This window comes from Cinclus cinclus, chromosome 12, assembly GCF_963662255.1.
Source record: "Cinclus cinclus chromosome 12, bCinCin1.1, whole genome shotgun sequence".
In the NCBI taxonomy this organism is placed as follows: domain Eukaryota; kingdom Metazoa; phylum Chordata; class Aves; order Passeriformes; family Cinclidae; genus Cinclus; species Cinclus cinclus.
In genome coordinates, this window is record NC_085057.1 from 16,741,618 (window position 1) to 16,756,365 (window position 14,748).

Here is a 14,748-nt window from a genome sequence, read left to right on the forward strand (position 1 = left end):
TAGTCTAGATAATACGTATAAAAAGAGAAGACAGGGAGGGAAAGATGCTTTTGGAATTGAGACTGTAGGTCATAGATGGAGGGACAATACAAGGTTAGAGGCCTTTCAAAAATTTTGGGTGGAAAGGTATTTGTACAAAAGTAAGAGAGCAAAAGTGCAAATTAACTCCTCTTTGAACTCAAGTTGTAAAGTCTGGGGCAAGGTTTGTCACAGTCTCTACCAAAGTCTAGCAGTAGAAAATTCTCTCTCTTTGAGGCAGCTTTTTTAACTGATCTAGTGAGATTCTGTTCTGGCTGGTGGATCCAGGAAAGTCTCCATCACACTTCTGCACAACCTTCCTGTCCTAAGAGAGATGATGAGCTACACAAGGTCACTGAGTGAGTCTGTGCAGAACTTACACATCATGTTCTTCCCTGGTTTTGTGCTTCAACCACTGAGCAATCTTTCTTCTCTTCTCTGGTTTATATGGCTTTTCCTCACATCAGGTGCCTGAACTCTTCTTTGGAGTCTTCAAAGTAGCAAGCACCTGTATAGGCAGTGCTGTGATACCTTTTTGTTATTTTAAAAATGTTTCTGGACAGTTAGAGCAGATTTTAATTATTTTATGGTAGCACCCACCAGCTAGTAAATCAAGGTTTGTTGCAGCACGCTGCCTATCCCCTGTTGTTCTGTGAGAAAAATGTCTTTTATGTAAAGACCCCTGTTTCCTCCTGATCTACAAATATATTTCTTTTTTTTTTTACTATAGAGGTAATTGTCATTTTAGCAACCTTACAAAGGAACAGGTGCCTATTTCTTTTCCGGGCTGTCATGTGCTTAGCTTTTAGGGTGTTGGATATTTTGGATGGGGGGGTCCTTGTGACATTGTGACTTCAATTTGCTTGAGTCTCATTGCCACAAACAACTTTGCAGCCTTTTGTCAAACTCCTTTAGCAGCACCAATACTTTGGAAAGGAAAACTAGAAACAGATTGTTCTTTCAGCAATGGTGCTTCATCCTGGTCTTATTAACTTTCTCCAGTGCTCTCAGTCACTTTTCTGGCTGCAGTTGATGGGAGAAGTGCCAGTGGAATGCGGTGGCACACAGGCTCAAACTCAACAATTTGAATTTTTCTCCCAAGTGATGCCTCCCTCATTAAATAGAGTCCTTAAAAATTCCTCTGAAAATACTTTAGAGACTGAAACAGAAAAAGGGAATGTAACTGAAATTCTGTGCCTTGTTACAGTTCTAAAAAAAAGATCCATACCTGTGTTTTGTTCTTTCAAGTATGAAATTATATTTAAGGAGAAGAAAGATAATTGTTGGCTAGAGCATAGGACAGGGAGCCAATAACTTGAGTTACTCAGCACTGATGCCTAACTGATTGCTCTGATTTAGTTTCCTCCTCTGCAAGATAGACAGGAGGGTGTTTCACAGGTTACTCTGAGGAGCTCATCATGCCCATGAAATCCTTTGACACTGACTAGGGGTACAAATGACACTATTATAATTTTGAAATCACTCCTCTCTTATACCATTGCCATCAGGAGCAACAACAAAGGAGGACTCAGATGCTGGAGGATGCCTTGTGTTATTTCCCATGCTGCCCTTCTAAATTAGGAGTAAGTGTCACCTGTCTTCTCCCTGTCCTTATTAGCAGGTCCTGAGCAAAGCTATGGTGTGAGCTTGAGGTAGAGATTAAAGTTCAGCTGGTGCTTGTTGTTTGCCATTTTGGTGGCCTTGGAAGTGTGTGGCAGCAATAATCCTTTCTTTATTATTTCTCATTGCTCTGAGGGTATGCTGGTATAAAGCTACAACTCCCAGCTACCTAGTGTAAATTAATGCTTATGTAATCATTGCATAATGCAGAATGCTTGCTCCCCTACTCGTCCTCTTTTCTTAGTCCCTGAAATTTATCCCTAGAAGAGTCATGGTAGCAGCCAGCTGGATTTACTGTGCTTGGAATGTGTCAAGCCCCCATATGCATCTATTTTCTGAAGCTGGAAAGGGCAAATTTATCATTGTTACCTAAATCAATATTTAGCCACCACAATAAACTAGATCATATTTCTCTTTTTTTAAAAAGAGTTGAACTGTTGTGAAAATAAATAAGGTTAAATCTGGTTACTTGTGGTTTAGATCCCCACGGTAATTTTCATAATCAGGCTGACAGAACTCTATTCTGGGTTACTAGTTAACTGGGATAACCAGAAAGGGGAGGTTTCAGTTCCCTCCTGCGCACAGCTTGTTGAAAACTTCCAGCACTCAGCCTGAAACACTTCCTGACTCCAGAGCAGTAGTTTTATGTAACTCATTGCTCTTGCACACCCCTGGCTAAAGGACAAATGGGACTGATCCCTGCTTCCCTCTCTACTTTAGTGGGTGTCTTTCCTGTCTTTGTTTCCCTGTCTTCACTAATGCCGTCAGTGTCCATGCAGGAGAGAGGGCACGGCAGGAGGGAACAGTTTAGGATTGAGGACTTTCATCAGGAAAAGTAGTTTTGATTACATATCTAGAAGAGGGATGGCAGGGAGCGTTCTGTATCTCTCCAGGTGTTGCTGAATCAAAGCACTATGAAAATGTTTTATTTCAAATTTCACAACCCTCTTTTGAGCATATTGGAGCTGGAAATGGACATAGGATAACGCAGTGCTCCAGAGTAATCATGAGCTTGTGGTGCCTGCAAAAGGGAGGGTGACCTGATGGGCATCTCACCTGGTCTGCATTCAGGGGCTTGTGCAGGGATAGGAGGAGGTCCTGGGTGCCAGAGCAGGTTCCTGGCACATTCTGATGGCAATAGGGTGCCAGGGGCTGCGAGCCTGTGCCATACAACAGTTATATAAGTGCTCTTTGGTGTTTATGTAACCCGGGTCTCAGCGTCCGCAGCATTGAGGCCCAGCCAGAACAAGATCTCTTGGGTATTTGGGGCCTGGTTCTGCTTGCATAATCCCAGGGTTAGAAGATATATCGCCTGTCACCAAAGTTGGCTGTTTGATACTCCAGTTTGCCTCTCAGCACTTCTTGGCTACTTCCTTTCCCTTTGGTTTCCGGATGGTGTATTCCTTGCTCCTACCCTTCAATTCTGCTGCCTTTTGTTCCTGGAGGATTCCTTCAGGCCAGGAAAGGAGTTTTATTCTGCAGCATAACCTCATCAGCAATTTATATGCTGAAAGATGTCTGAAGAAAAAAAGAAGGGCAGTGCTGCCTTGTAAATTATCTTTTAAAGTTTTCCATTGATTTGGGCTTACTTCTTGCCGAAGGAGACTGGAGATGGGTTTGACTTGTGTGTGCTCGGGATCTGGCTCCCTCCTCACACTCTGGCCCACAGAGTCGGTGCTGGGTGGCTTTTCCTTTAGAGCTCCTCTCTTCCTTCCATCCTCTGGTCCTGTGTCGGGGACAGAGGCAGCCTGCCATCCCTCACCAGCAATCTGCAGATTTCACGTAGGTGTCTTGAATCCACAGCGAGTGATCGCTTTACTAATACTTAGAGAAATGAAAAACACATTACTCAGACTTCAAGCAGTGCTCTTTGTTACACCAACATGACAGACTCTCTGTCTGGTTACAGTGACAAGTATGAACGACAGACCTGGGGTGGTTAACTCCTAGATAAATCAGCAAAGGGAATGAAGATGTACGTGCCTTTTGACGAGTGAGGGAAGCTTCCCCTGGGAGCAGGCTCAGCCCGGAGGACGCCTTTGTGCCTGGCAGGAGCGCGGCTGTGACTCAGCAGGACACCAGCCCCGCAGCGGCAGCAGAGCTGGGCCGAGAGCAGCCGGGACTCGGTCCCTGCTGTGCCCGGGGCCCTGCGGGTCCCGCTGCCCGCTTGGCCGGGACGCAGTGCCGGGCCTGGGAGCTCGCACAGCCGCGGTCCCGTGTGGACAGACGGACAAAAGGCTGGTCCCGGCCGTCGTGCTGGCAGCAGTGGCAGCTGCTGGTGACCGGAGAGGGCCGAGGGGCGGGTGGCGCGGCCGGCGCGGGGGGGGCAGGTGTGCCGGGTTATATAATACTTACATAATTAGGGCTTTGTTAAGCGCTGCTGGCTGGGAGGGGCGTCCTGCCGTCGAAGACTGAGCCCGATTATTTTCCGAGGAGAACAAGACTTTGTTGCTAATTAGCTGCCCTGGCAGCGGCTGCCGCGGAGAGCCCCGGGTTCCCGGCGGGTCTGTGCCCTGCTCTGTCCCGCTCTGACCCCCTCCGGGGGGGCTTTCCCAGTGCTTTGGGTGGAAGCAACCAGGCGTTGATGTGCGCCGGCTTTGTGCCTCTCCTGGGTGTTGCAACAGGTAAAGTCTGGAGGGAGTCTGAGCTTTTCCCTTACTTTCACCTGCGCTGTACTTGAGGGGTTTTCACAAGGAATTTCCTGCCTCCAGCCCAGCCTTGTGGTGCTCAAGTGTTTTCACGCAGTGCCACCTCTGTGAAAGGTGCTCTGTGCAGACACCACTTCTCTCTTCTTGCATGGCATCCACGCAACAGCTGCACCAGTTGCATACAAAGAATATTCTGAAAGTATTTCATTTTTATTGCACAGCTGAGCACAGCATGAGCCAGAGGACTCTGGCTGTTGCCAGCCCCAAAGCTGGTGCAGTTCCTGAACCAGGTACCAGCTGCACTCTGGCATCACCCACCCAGCACTCCAGCCCCAGCTCCCTGGGGAAACATCACATAACCCCACAGAGCATCTTCCAGGCTGTCAGAGCCTTTACAGTCAGGCTCGCTCTGCAGAGTTTCTCCTCCAGCCTTTGGCACTCCAGTTGTAGTTCAGTGTGTCAGGGACTGAGTTGCAGCTGGAACTATGCAATTAGACTTTCTTGTGCCATCCCTCAATGCTCCTCCCATTCCTGCTTTGACAGCTCAGTGCCGGCTGTAGTAGCACTAGCTAGTATTAGCTAGTCTCTGACAGGCTTTTGCCTACAAACTGCATAGAAGTTCCCAGAAGGCCTGCAATAATATTTAACTGCTCTTTGTTATTTGTGCAGGACTAAAAAAAGCTCCCAAAGTAAGAATTAACTGCTCGCTGTTCTGCATGCAGCTGCCTTCCTCACCATGCATGTGCATCCCTGTCCTGAGGACAGGAAATAATGCCCAAAGACTCAGCAAAATTGTCCTGTTTCGTATCCTGAGTTTCCATAGGGAAATGATTTTGTAAATAAACACGTGTCTGGTTTTCAGTGCTATGTCTTTCCTGGAGTCACTGGAGTTACCTTCACAATGAAACTGGTCTCCAGTGGCTAGTAACTGAGCAGGCAAGGAAGTCACCAACTTACACAGTAGTTTGTTCACTGAGGGATCTCTTGGATCTTCTTATGCAGCAGCCTCAGGTAGGAGACCCTCAGATCTTCTGAATGGGAATTTCTCTGCTCCTATGAGTGTTGGCTGTTGCTAGAGCCAAACTGTGGATGCACAGACACTTGGACTTACTGAGGTCTGCCTTGGAGCACAGATTGGCTATAACACTGTTTTTCACTTACCTTGGTGACAAAAGACAGTGTTAGTTACACAAATGTCATACCTCAAAACAACCTGCTGCTTCATGACACTTTGCAGCAACCTGAGCCATTTTGCAGAGCAGGCTGTGTAGAGAGCAATTCACTGCTGAATATTCTCCAGGCTGAATCCTGTGCTGTTGTAACAGAAGTTTGAGAAGGAGGTGATGAGGTGAGCTTGGCTGCAACAGGAGGTGCCTGACTTTGGGACAAATCTTTTGCTGTGTTACACATCGTGAGTCACATCTGTGTGCAGTGTTTAGGGACAGCTCTGGCAGTCACACCACGTAGGGAGCATCTGAAGCAGCATTACACACAGCAGTCACGACTCTTACAGAGACTTCTAAACTGTAATACTGTGACATGCAAGTGTTGGTCAAGAAACCAAACACCTCCCTCTATTTGTATGTACATCTGTGGGTGGTGTTTGCTGCTGCTTATTGAGCAAAGAAAACTGGCACCCTCTGGCCTGCAGGACAAACGTGAGCCATGCTGTAACCAAGTCTGTGGGGTTTTGAGAGTGCAGGCACATTTTATACCTCTAAAGTGCTTGAGATAGGATACTCCTTCCCCTCTTGGCATTCAGGGTACCTTGCAAGACAGAGTGGCTGGGTGTGTGCAGGTATCCATAACCACTGGGAACTGTTTGGGGATTTCTCAGGGAGCTATAACCCACGTGAAGGAGCAGCTGCATTCTACCACTACTTCCCCTGGGAGATCCTCTTTGTAGATGTGGTGAGGACAGTGCAAAGCTGGTGTGAACCAGGTGGTTCTTGGTGCCCACAGTGTGTATCCATACACCTTGCCAACAATCACACCTGGCCCATGGCTGTCTGCTGGGCAAACCTGGGCCTGCTTTTTCTGATGTGGCTCATCTTGCTGTGCAGGGCTGTGCTGGGTTGCCAACCCCCAGGCTGGTGGCAGTGCTATTCTCAAGCAGGCAATGTGGATATATACCCAGGTCTTCCTAGAGTGCAGAGCAGCTGCAGCATGATCAGAGTTGTCAACATGCAGACGTGGCTAATGATATTTTTGTGTTGTGTAAAAACCTACTTGTATAACTATGTCAGAACAGTGTGTTGAACTCCTGTTACAAAACAGTAATTGTGTTTCTGTTGTAGATGTAGGTTTGGCAAAATTGGGGCAGGATTATTCCATTGATTACCTGATGGGACTTGTTTAACGAGTGTCTTCCCACACTCCCTCCTACCCAAAGATCAGACCTGTTCTTATACAAAATAGGTGTTCGTGTGTGTAGTTATTGTTCCTTAATGTGTTTCTGTCCCAGTGTGGTTCCCATTTACACAGCTTGGAGATCACCATATTGGAGAGCAGCCACATGACTGCAGCAGGGAGCCATGCTTTTCTTCTGGGTTAGGTTTAGGCTGTGCACATAATCACCTGTTTAATACAAAGCAGCAGCAAAACAATTTCTGCTTGTAACTGCCAGCTCATGCCACAGGTGTGGTGGGAGCTGTTGCAATGTTCGACTTCTGATTTTAACATTGTGTTAGTTAAACTTTGTGAAGAGCTTTATTCCTGGTGGTGGCAAGGATAGGAGCAGCCTTTGGGAAGCTGGCTGTGCCCTGAATCCCACTGCAGCTGAATCAGTGAGATGTTTGGAGCTGTCGCTAGTGTGGAAGAACTCTCTTGATGCATATGTGTCAGGGATGTGGGCTGAGGCACAGATTGTGTTCCTCACCTCAGAATTTGTATTGACAGGACAAACACCAGCCTGAGAGACATGGCTGTGGTGGAAAAAGGCTTGTAGTCAGTGTGAGACCAAATTTATCATCAAATTTTGGGCTTCAGGCTCCTGGTCAGATGAGAATTGTATTTAAAAAACTATCTGATCCAGCTGTGTGTAGGTTTCACCAGAGCTCATATTACATATCAATAAGAGGAAAGAAAAGGTAAAATGCAGAAATGGAATGAGTCTACACAGGGATTGGCCAACACATCTGAAAACATAGAAGAGACAATAATTTGGGCTCCTGAGCCTTTAGGTTTTGCTGTTATCATCATTCTCCTGAAGACACCCTTGCCTTGCACAGTGCAGGTGGCAGGGTGGCTGCTGAAGGAGGTGATGTGGGCAATTGCTGGAGTGTGGGAAGGGAAGTGCTTCCTCTTCCAAACAAGCATGGTTTTGTGCTCTCTGGTGCCTTGTCAAGGTCCTCCGGGCCCAGGGTGAGATGGCAGCAGTGTAACCATGGCACTGTTTGTCTCCAGTTTAATGACTCATCCCGGAGCGTGTGATCACGTGTGCAGCCTCCCTGCTTCCCTTTGCCCTATTTCATCCAATCTTTTGATCTAGTTATATAACCAGGAGTCAAGAGGGGTGGGGGGAAGGAAACAGTGCTGAAGAATTGCAGGTAATGTGGCTAAAATGTGTCTGTAGCTCAAATAGCAGAATTGTTGCCTGGGAAGCCTGAGAAACTGGGTTTATTCCCAGTAGTTCTCTGTCTGCAAGGGAACTGATGCTTGATATGTGAGCTTGTGTAAGTCTAAAGAGGCATGGTGGGAGGACAGGGCTCCAAGACCTTGGCTGTGGTAGAACTGCTGTCCTTGTAGCAGTGAACCCCTTTGCCTTTATCTTCACATGCATAACTCTCCTTGCCTTTGTCATGAGATCTGTTCCATCCCGTAAGTTGTGGATACCTGGTTTTCCACTATGGGCAGGGCTTGCAGAGATATATATTCACAGAAATGTTTGAGCTGCTCTGCTGGTACTGGTCCATGGTGGGCTGAGCTCTGAAGTCCTAAATTTGTTCTGACGTAGACTTGCTGGGGTGGGTCTGGTGGGATGTCTGGAGAGGAAGTTTGCAAAGTTGGTGCTTTTGAACAAGGTGTGAATCTACTTGTTGTCATCTCAATTTTAAGATGTGATACTGGAGATGAGGTTAATTTAATGGGCATATCAACATGACAGCTGTAGGTGCAATGTGCTGTACTGAAGCATCTTTCATTTAAGCTCCCCGCATTTTGAGAAGGAATGCTCTGTGTCTCCAGATCCTTCAGAGTCACAATGTGATGCTTGTTGTTTCTGTATTACTTCATCTGCCACATTCCTCTGCACTGATGTCTTCTTTCCTTCAAAGTTCTGTCTGTGTGTCATTTCAGTTCAGTCATCATCTTAGATACACAATGTAAGCAAGAAAGCTGATTACAAGATGAAGTTCAGGGTATCTCTTTGCCTGACACAAGGGGACAAAGTGCTTCAAAGAAGCTATTACAACACTTGTCAGAAACAGTTTGCTTCAAGGGAAGCTTTTGAACAGAAATGTTTCCTTTCTTTGCTCTGGAAACATTAGCTTGGTCACTGGCAGCCTGTTGAAGAGCCAAGTGTCACATAGAACAAGGTGTCATTTCACATTGTGCTTTAAGAGTGGAATCAGGCACAAAGGGAAGTCTGAAAATAGGAGAATGAAGAGAAAAATGAATGCATGTGATTTATAATGTAGGAAGAGTATTGCCACTTACATTTTGTTTGACAAAAGGCTTGTTGGAAATTACCATTTAAACCATGAGACTGAAGCCTGGTGCTGAAACCACTGAGCTTCCTGCTGAGCCATGACCCAGTGTTTGAACCAGATAACCTTTTCCATACTGTACTCTGTTGACTTGGGAGATGATTACGCAGGTGTCATATAGATGGAAATTTCTGCCCTACTTGAACGATGTGAAACACAGGAAAAGAGGTTCAAGTTCCTTGTTTTAATCAGAGCTTATCAGGCCCTCATAGAAAAACAGTCTTGGGGTAGCAAGTGCTCCACATGGACCTAAATAATTTTGCCTTGCTTTCTTGTCAGGACATTTTTGGGCTGTGTTGAGGGGTGTTAGTCTTGGCTTTCGCTAGGGACAGATCCTTCACTGTAAAGCTTTTTAACTCCCTTTGACTGTCAGAAAGGACCCCAGTTTTGACCCTCAGAGTGACACGCTTGCCAATGAGAGTAGGGCTTACCAGTTCCTGTTGGGCTCAAGCCCTGCTGAATGCTTGTGGAACAGGCAGCTGCCAGCCTGGCCCAGCTGTTCCCATGTCATGTTGGTGCCCTTGCAGACCAACCCCAGGATGCCGTGTTCAGCGGTGACCACGCGGAGCGTGCGGAGGATGGAGAATGGCAGCGCTCGACTTCAACTACCTCATCTCAGAGCGAGCGGGCAGAGCAACTCTTGCAGAACCAGCACAAGAGCCTGGCCTCTGAGGACACCAAAAAGAAGAGGGCTCAGAAACCGTCTCACATGCGGAGAAACATAAGGTAAGCAGCAGCAGCAGGACAGAAAGAGCTCGGGTCACATATGGTGGTGAAAACAGAATCCCTGCACTTCGCTTCTGAGCTATGTTGTGCCACTGCTGGCAAACCAGATGGTTTTTCTTTTCCAAAACCTTAGGATTTCACCAGTGGGAGTAGAGTGATCTCAGACTGGAGTGCTGCATGTGGGTGCTGACTTGTTTGGTATTTCAGAAGAGTGAATATTTGGTTATGGAATATATTGCAAAAATTGTGTAATTGCTGCTGTCTTTTGAGAGATGTAACTGAAAAACAGTACCACATGTTTTAATAACTGGTATTAAGTAAATACCAGTTTCAGATATTTGCTGAGGTGAATCCTGTTGCAAACAGCCTAAAATACAGTCCTTTCCCATACTATCCTGGTAGTTTTTAACAGGAATTCTGATTCTATGACTAGCAACTGAAAAGTCAGTTTCACCTGGATTTTATAAAGCAGTAATTGTTTGATTTTGTAATTCACCCCATATTCTGGGACATGCTGTGAGGTGGTAAATCACTAGGAAATTTTGCTCAGGAGAATTTTATAAACTCAGAGAAGAACTAATAGAGCAGGAACTCCTGTGGCAGCAAGTGGCTATCATGTCCTGTGCTGCTCGTCCTTGATGCCTATGTAAGCTTGTGCAGATTGATTTTCTTAAAGCTGAAAGAATAAGCATTGGATAGGCCTTGGAAAATGAGACTTCATTAGGATGAAGGAGATGTCCCTGAAGTGTGGGGTTGGGTGATTTTAAAGGCTAGTTTGAGGGAGCTGGATTTTACCACTGCTTATACTGCACCTCTCCTCTGGCAAAAGCACCTTCATTTCCAGGACTGGACATGTGACACTGAAGCAGCGGAAAAGCAGTTTCTGGAAGTAAATAAAATTACCTGTAAAGGGAAGGCGCTTTGAGAGAATGCCTTGAAACAATTGTTAAAACCATTAGAGATCCTAGCTCCTGAAAATGCTGTCAGAAGAGAATCAGGATGATGACTTTTTGTGGGGGAATTGATGCATTTTCTTCCCATATATCTTCTTTGCATGTCTTAGTGCATTTTGTGTTAATAAACTGCATATCCATAAAAAACCCTTTCAAGCAGAAGAACTAGTCTTTGGTAACCTAGTTTAAGTATGTGCTTACCCACTTACATTTTTCCTCCTTTCATTACTTTGCTTCTGTCAAACTTTTGTCTTTTCCTCAAGTGGCAGTAGTGTTACCTGAAGCTGGGAAGCACAGTGTTGAAATAGCTGTAGAATTTGCCCGTATCTTTTGGGGGATGATGTTCCTACTCCATGTGGCTGACAGAATACCTGGAGCTTGTCAGTCATCTTTGCAGCAGCTGTGCAGCCATTCAGGTTTTTGGAAGAAATTGAGTGTAACCAAATCATGTTTGTTCCTGTGTTCAGAAAGCTGTTGCGTGAGGACCAACTGGAAGCCGTGACAAAGGCAGCCCAGCAGGAAGAATTGGAGAGAAGAAAACGGCTTGAGCAGCAGCGGAAGGATTATCCAGCCTCTATACCAACAGTACCCCTGGAGTTTCTACCTGGTAAGCACTGGGAGATGCCAGCCAAAGCAAGAGGTTTAAAGATAAACGCTGAGTGAAGAAGGTAGTGCCATGCTTGTCCATGATAGGACAAGGGGTAATGGTTTTGACCTAAAGGAAGGTAGATTCAGGCTAAATACGAGGAAGAAATGCTTTACAATGCCAGTACAATGCTTTACTGGCACAGGCTGTGCAGAGATGTAATAAATGCCCCAAGTCCTGGAAACATTTAGGATCAGGATGGACTGGGCTTTGAGGAACCAGATGTAGCTGAAGACGTCCCTGCTCAGTGTAGAGGGGTTGGACTAGATGACCTTTGAAGGGTCCTTCCAACCCCAAACATTCTGTGATTCTATGCTCTACTTGAGCTTTCAAGTGTAAACTGTTGGAATAGCAGTTCCACGCCACTTGTAGTTGCACTTCTGAGCTTGTTTTGTATCAAGATACAGTGGCTGCTTGGAGAAAGGTGCCAGGTAATGTTTGTTGAAGATATTTTGACACATATTAAGTGTGTGTAGGGGGATGCTGAAACATGGCTCTCTTGTCCTTCCAGCTGGTATGGGAGCTTAAATCAACAGGTTTGGCAGAAATGCCAGATCCTGTTTGTCCTGGGAATGGTCTGGTAACACATGTGTCTGGTACTGGGGATAGTGGAACAATAGACTGGGTGCACATATGTTGGTGATGTAACCTTGGCCTTCCTTGCATGTTTCTGCAAGCAGTGAGTTGCAGGCAGTATAAATGGTTAAGCATCATATCTTTGGGTGAATATGTCACCTCACATTGTTTCCCAGTCTGGATCATTTTGGTGATTTAGATTATAGCGCAGCTTCAAAAGATAAAGGGCAGAGAGGTGCAGCTGGATGTTGGGCAAGGAATTCTTGAGTTGGCCTTGCCTCTTGAGGAAATATATATTCTCTCTTATGTGCAAGTGTTAAAAACACTTTTACATGTGGGAGAAAGAATAAGGGCTGTTTAAAACACTTTAACTTATGCAGAGTAGGTTCAGTCCCATAAGAATGTCGTTGCCTGCTGGGTCACTGCAGTGGTGCTGTTTGGCCCCACTTCTTCACATGGCAGCAATAAAAACATACAAACAAATGCTCTTCATCAGCAAAAGTTGTTTATGATATGTGGGATATAATTATTACAGTGTCCCTACTAACAAAGAGCAGCTACCATCCCTTCAGCAGTTGGTACTTTCTCTGCTGGATGAAACACAGCTTTTACAGACACCAAAAAAAAGAGAAACAAAGGGCTTTAGCATGTTGCATGGTCAGTGTGCCCCAGTCAGGGCATGAAACAGAGGGTGCCATCAGCAAATGGGTTATTGTTTCAGCATATTGAGAATGGAGGAGAGTGTGACCCAGGAAGCTGAGTCATAGCAGGATTGTAGACAGTGAGAGTCTGTTATGGAAAATTCCAGGACTAAGTTATTGGAGCTAAAGTGGAAGGAAATACTGTCTGGTTTCTGAACAGTTTTGTCTCCTTCCCATTATTATGAGTTACTTACTGTTTGTAATTGATATTTGTAGAGGACATAGTTTTCAGAACAGCAGAGGCAACCCAGCTCCCCCCTCAGGTCCTGGCTGAGGAAGTGATCTGCCTCGACAGTACCAGCAGTGGCAGTGAAGATGATACTAAAGGAAAAAATAGCATTAAAGATGGTAAGTGACCAATTGCTTCAGCCTGCTCTTCTCACAATATGCTGTTTATTCAGCCACAAGTCTGTTTTCATCTGGTCAGATGCTCCAGTGGTGAATCACTTCAGATTTTTGTAGGCCTATTGGTTTCCAATTATTTGGGCAGTTGTGGCTTGTGAGTCCTAAAATGACATTTATAAAATGGCCTGTCAGGCCCTCTTGTGAACTTGGGTTTGTTTCAGCTTTATAAATGCACTTAGCTTTGCTCAGTGCATTGCTGAAGAATGCTTACAGGAGATGTGGCACCATTTGCTACATGTAAAAGGAGAATCTTAAGTATTCAGATCTGCAGCTGGGAGTGGTTTTTGTGTCCCTTATCCCAAATGGATTCAACCAGACTCCTTGGTGATCCTTAGGCATTACATCAGTAGATAAAATTTGTGTCTGGGCTTGGGAATTAAGAAAACTTATGGAAGAAAATGTAAAACACGCCTAGAAACTGTCTCATTCTCTTTGGATCAGCCCAAGTTAATGTTCCCTGAAACATTTGGAAGCCAGGGAAGCTGATGCTTTCATATGCTTGTCTGAGGGGCCTGGTGTGTGCCTTGATTATGCCTGCTTGTTCAGGATGCATCATTAGGCCATGGTGGAATTGTAAAAGCTGGGGAATTGTAAAACCTTGTTTCCTGATAGTTCTTTTCCATTCATGATAAACCCTGACATCAAGTTAACTTCATCCTTATTCTCTCCTGTTTTGGTTACTTTACAGAAGTGATTGAGCTGAGCTCAGGAGAGGATGATGCCCTCCAAATTGTGGACAGCAGTGACTCTGGCAATGAGGGGGAGGAGGATGGCAGTGAAGAGAGCAGTGGCTCTCATGTGAATGATGCCTTAAATCAGTCAGATGCTCTGGGGCAAGTCATCGTCAACATCAATCATCCACCAAATGAGGAGGACATTTTCCTAGCTCCCCAGCTGGCACATGCAGTAAAACCTCATCAGGTAGGCTTTATTAACCTTGAAAATGCAATGAATTTGGGCAAGCCTGCCTGGGAATATCAGAAGAATTTCTTTGGTGAGCCCTGTGACCAGTCTGGTTGTGGTGGTGACTGTTGTGGACAGTCAAATGATAAAACTTACTAGAGGAAGGCCAAGGCTATTGTCATTATTGAACTTTTAAAAATAGAACTGTAATTATAAACAAACAAATCAACCCCAATTCAGATCCTCTGGCTACCAATTAATTTTGATTTATTGATATATTCTCAAGAAATTCTGTGAGCATCTAAAAATACTGAGTTTCTGAGCCTTCCCTAGATTAGAGTACTTTAGTGAATTTGAAACATCCCCTTTACATTTTCATGGTCCTCATGTACTTGCCACTCTGTAAATACATATCCATCCCGGGCTTTTTTGTCTGCCACCATTCTAACACTTTTTCTACTTTTCTGCCTAGATTGGTGGGATCCGATTCCTTTATGACAACTTGATCGAGTCCTTGGAGAGATTTAAAACCAGCAGTGGGTTTGGGTGTATTTTAGCACATAGCATGGGCCTGGGCAAGACCATACAGGTCATCTCTTTCTTGGATGTACTTTTTCGGCACACAGAGGCAAAGACTGTTCTTGCCATTGTACCTGTAAGTAGCCACATGAAGGGCTGGCTGAGGGGCTTCCTTACACTACTTCTTTTTTTTGCACAGAGAAGGTTGATTAGTGTCCCATCACTCATTAAGGTCTATCACATCCTTGCTGCTCTTCCCCCTCTATCATTCCCTGTGTTCCTGAATTTGCATGCTATGAGCTGCTGCTTCCATCTAGGCACACTCAG

The 14,748-nt window shown here is 45.4% G+C and overlaps 1 protein-coding gene across 3 annotated transcripts in view; it reads left to right on the top strand.

Annotated features, from left to right (window-relative positions):
- The window catches only part of RAD54L2 (RAD54 like 2), a 43,775-nt gene that overhangs the window by 15,269 nt on the left and 13,758 nt on the right, over nt 1–14,748 (top strand). For 2 of the 3 annotated variants that reach the window (XM_062500737.1, XM_062500738.1), the window contains 5 exons: nt 9,545–9,718; nt 11,139–11,278; nt 12,811–12,942; nt 13,688–13,920; nt 14,375–14,557. In XM_062500737.1, the coding sequence (XP_062356721.1) occupies nt 9,545–9,718; nt 11,139–11,278; nt 12,811–12,942; nt 13,688–13,920; nt 14,375–14,557 (862 nt within the window). Of the gene's footprint in view, nt 1–9,519; nt 9,719–11,138; nt 11,279–12,810; nt 12,943–13,687; nt 13,921–14,374; nt 14,558–14,748 lie in introns of all 3 variants that reach the window. The other variant, XM_062500739.1, reaches the window with a different exon arrangement.